The 3870-nt window shown below is 41.2% G+C and overlaps 1 protein-coding gene across 2 annotated transcripts in view; it reads right to left on the minus strand.

The window, feature by feature from the left end:
• Nucleotides 1-577: 577 nt before the first annotated feature.
• pros1 (protein S) overlaps nt 578-3870 on the minus strand; it is a 69293-nt gene continuing 66000 nt past the window's right edge. For both annotated transcript variants that reach the window (XM_043691241.1, XM_043691243.1), the window contains exon 15: nt 578-998. In XM_043691241.1, the coding sequence (XP_043547176.1) occupies nt 847-998 (152 nt within the window). In that variant the 3' untranslated portion in view covers nt 578-846. The remainder of the gene's footprint in view (nt 999-3870) is intronic.

The raw sequence follows: 3870 nt of genomic DNA on the forward strand, positions 1-3870 counted from the left end.
TGAAGTTAAACAATGAAACACACTGTATTTGCATTTATACAGCATGACCTTGGGACATCACAATATACTACAGACACTGTGATGTAATGTAGGTAGCCAATATGTGTTCAGCACAACAGGGATGTGACGATGAGCAGATCAGCTGGATTTGTAAAATGACGCTGGTCAAGGGATAAATATTGGCCAGGATGCAAAAATCCTCCCCAAACTTGGCCATGGGCTCTTTTATATCCACTGAAGAAGGTATGATTTTCATTCTCATCTGAGCCTTACAACAGTGCAGTACGACCTTAGAAACACATTGGACAGTAAGTAGCCCGTTTCATTGGGTTCACATCACTGGCACCTTAACCCAGAACCTTCCCAGTCGGACTGATCACCTGCTCAACTCCATATTCCCAGACTATCCCCATATCCCTCAAAGTCATTAGTAACTAGGAATCTGTCAATCTCTGTCCTGGTCTTATACTAATGACTGCTGCCCACTGAGCCACAGCTGACACCCAGATTAGCTCCTCTGTAGTAAACATCAGTGGGTAACAGATTTGATCCTTACACTGGAATAACATTTCTGGACTTCAAAACGTGCACAGTTCAATACAGTTTCAGTTTAATTAAACACACATATTGACAATAACAATTTTTAAAGAATGATAGAATTTACACTTTTCTTTTAGTTGTTATCTTTTAGCATAGGACAAACATTGTTAAATTCTACACTTATTCCAGAAGGTTTTCATGATGTACAGCTTACAGCCTATGAATTTTATAACAATCTCCACACAGTGGCACACAATGGTCTGAACACAGAAATATTTACTACACTGACAGAGTGCCTGATAGACTCTAATCTTCTCTCTTCACTGACGGGCATGAGTGGGACTGGATATTGGGATCCCTGTGACTGGCTTCATCCAGGTCAATAATTTCATCATTAATCTTGACATCGAGGCATCCAGTAAAGGAGGCTGTGATAGGTGTGGATGTAAATGGAACAGCTGCAAGCAAAAATGAGACAACATTGTTAAAAACCAAAGGATCACAAATTATGGCATTTAAGTATGCAGGAATAGTAATCTATAAAAAATGCCCATGGCTTTTGAGTATTAGAATCAGCCTTTTAAATCAACAGATAAATTCCCAGTGAATGCATTTAATTAGTAACTGGAAGAAGGGAAGGCCCCCCAAGTATCCCCATCCTCAATGATAGGGGAGCCCAGCTCATCAGTGTCCAAACCAGCTTTGACCATAAATGCAGAGTGGACGATCCATCGTGACCTCCTCCTGAGGTCCTCAGCACCACAGGCAATTCAAATCTCTCCATATTATATTAAGAAAATAGCTGAAGGCACTGGATACAGCAATTGAATGGACCCACAGAACATATAATAACAGAAAAACATAGAAAAATAGGAACAGGTATAGGCAATACACTTCCTTCAGCCTGCCCCACCATTCTAGATCATAACTGATCATCTGCCTCAACTCCATATTCCCATACTATCACCATATCCCTCAATGTCATTTGTAACTAGGAATCTGTCAATCTCTGTCTCGGTCTTATATTAATGACTGAATATCCACAGCCCTCTGGGGTGCAGGACTCCAATGATTCATCATCCTCTGAATGGAGAAGCTTCTCTTCATCTCACTCCTAAAAGGCTTGGTTTTTATTCTGAGATTCCCATAGTTCTAGACCCCACCAGTAAGGAAAGTATCCTTCTGCATTTACTTTATCTGTTCCTTCAAAGATTTCTATGTTGCTAATTAGACCAGCTCCCATTCTTCTCATCTCAAGCATATGTAGGTCCAGTCTCTCCAATGTCACCATCCCAGGAAGCAGCCTGGTGAACCCCTGTGCACACTGTCTACGATAATACTGTATATACTTTCACAGGCAGGGATTCCTGATACAACTGAAGCAAGACATTTTTGCCCCGTACTCAGATTTGATAAGGCTAACATAATGCTTGCCTTGGCAATTGCTTGCTGCATCTTCATGTTAGCTTTCAATGACCTCTGAAGAAGGACACCCATATGCCTTTGCATATCACACTATCCGAATCCACATCAGACAAGAAATACTCCAAACCTCCTTGCTCTCTACCAATGAAGACAACCTCCCATTTATCCAAATTATATTTGAATTGCCATGCTCTTACCTACTCACTCAATGTATTTAAACACCCAAAGTCCATCTGCATCCTTCTCATAATTGACATTTCCACTAAGATTTGTGCATACTTGGAAATATTATAATTGGTGTCTATGTCCAAATCATTGATATATATTGTGAACAGCTGTAACCTGATCATTATGGTACCCCACTGGTCACATCATGCCCATTGAGAATGACTCACATATTCCAAATTCCTACTTTTTGCTTGTTAACCAAACCATGCTAGCATATTACACATAATCCCACGTGCTTTAATGTTATTTACTAATTTCCTCATTGGGAGGAAGTCGTCTGAAAATCCAAATACGATAAATCCATTGGTTCCCTACTATTCATTCTCAAAAAGCTTTATCAAGTTTGTCAAACACGATTGCCCTTTCATAAATTCAAGTTGACCCTGACCAATCCGACAATTTTTTTAAATATCCAGTAAACTCATCCTTAATAAGAGGTTCTAATATTTTCCCTACATCTGATGTCAGATTAACAGGTCTACTTCACCCCCCCCCCCCCCCAAACTCCTCCCCCCCTCTCTCCTTTCTAACACTGGGATTACATTTGCAACCTTCCAATCTGGAGGCTCTATTTTCAAATTATCAGAGTTTTGAAAAAAGATCAGCATCTATTATCTTGGCAGCTAGCTCTTAAATCTAGACAATTTTCAGTCTGTTGATATCTTGTAGTCCTGGATGAGCTTTGTCTGTATCCAAGCTGCTCCAGTACAGCTACAATACTGCTACCTACCCGACAAAGTGGAAACTTGCCCAGGTACATCCGGTCCACAGAAAGCAGGCCAAATCCAAATCAGGCCAATCATTCCTGAAGAAGGGCTCATGCCCGAAACGTCCATTCTCCTGCTCCTTGGATGCTGCCTGACCTACTGCGCTTTTCCAGCAACACATTTTCAGCTCAAATCCAAATCAGCAAACTGTTGCCTTATCACCCTGCTCATTATCGGCAAGGTGATGGAAGGTGTCATTGATGGTGTTATCAATTAGTACTTACTCTGCAATACCCTACACACCAATGCTGAGTTTAGGTTCTGGACCACATAGATCCTGACCTTAATATCAGCTTTTGTACAAACATGGACAAAGCAGTTGAATTCATGAAATGGTATTAGCATGACTGCCCTTGATACTAAGGCAGAATTTGACTGGATAATGCATCAAGAAGCCGAAGCAATACTGGGAACCTGGGGAAAGTTTTCCACCAGTTCGAGTCATTTTCAGCACAAAGGAAGATGGTTGTGGTTGTTGGAGGTCAGTCATCTCAGCTCCAAGACATTGTTGAAGGAGCTCCTCAGGGCAGTGTCCGAGGCTCAGCCACCTTCAGCTGCTTCATCAATGACTTTCCCTCCGTCATAAGTGGGTCTGTTTGCTCACAATTGCACAAAGTTCAGCACCATTCAGACTCCTCGGGTACTGATGTAGTTAGTGCCCATATGCAGCATGACACAGACAACATCCAAGTTTGGGCTGATAAGTTTCAAGCTAAATATATATATTATATATATAATATATATATTTAGCTTGAAACTTATCAGCCCAAACTTGGATGTTGTCTGTGTCATGCTGCATATGGGCACTAACTACATCAGTACCCGAGGAGTCTGAATGGTGCTGAACTTTGTGCAATTGTGAGCAAACAGACCCACTTATGAGAGAGAGAGAGACAGAGAGACAGAGAGA

The sequence above is a fragment of the Chiloscyllium plagiosum genome, chromosome 6 (assembly GCF_004010195.1).
Source record: "Chiloscyllium plagiosum isolate BGI_BamShark_2017 chromosome 6, ASM401019v2, whole genome shotgun sequence".
Classification (NCBI taxonomy): domain Eukaryota; kingdom Metazoa; phylum Chordata; class Chondrichthyes; order Orectolobiformes; family Hemiscylliidae; genus Chiloscyllium; species Chiloscyllium plagiosum.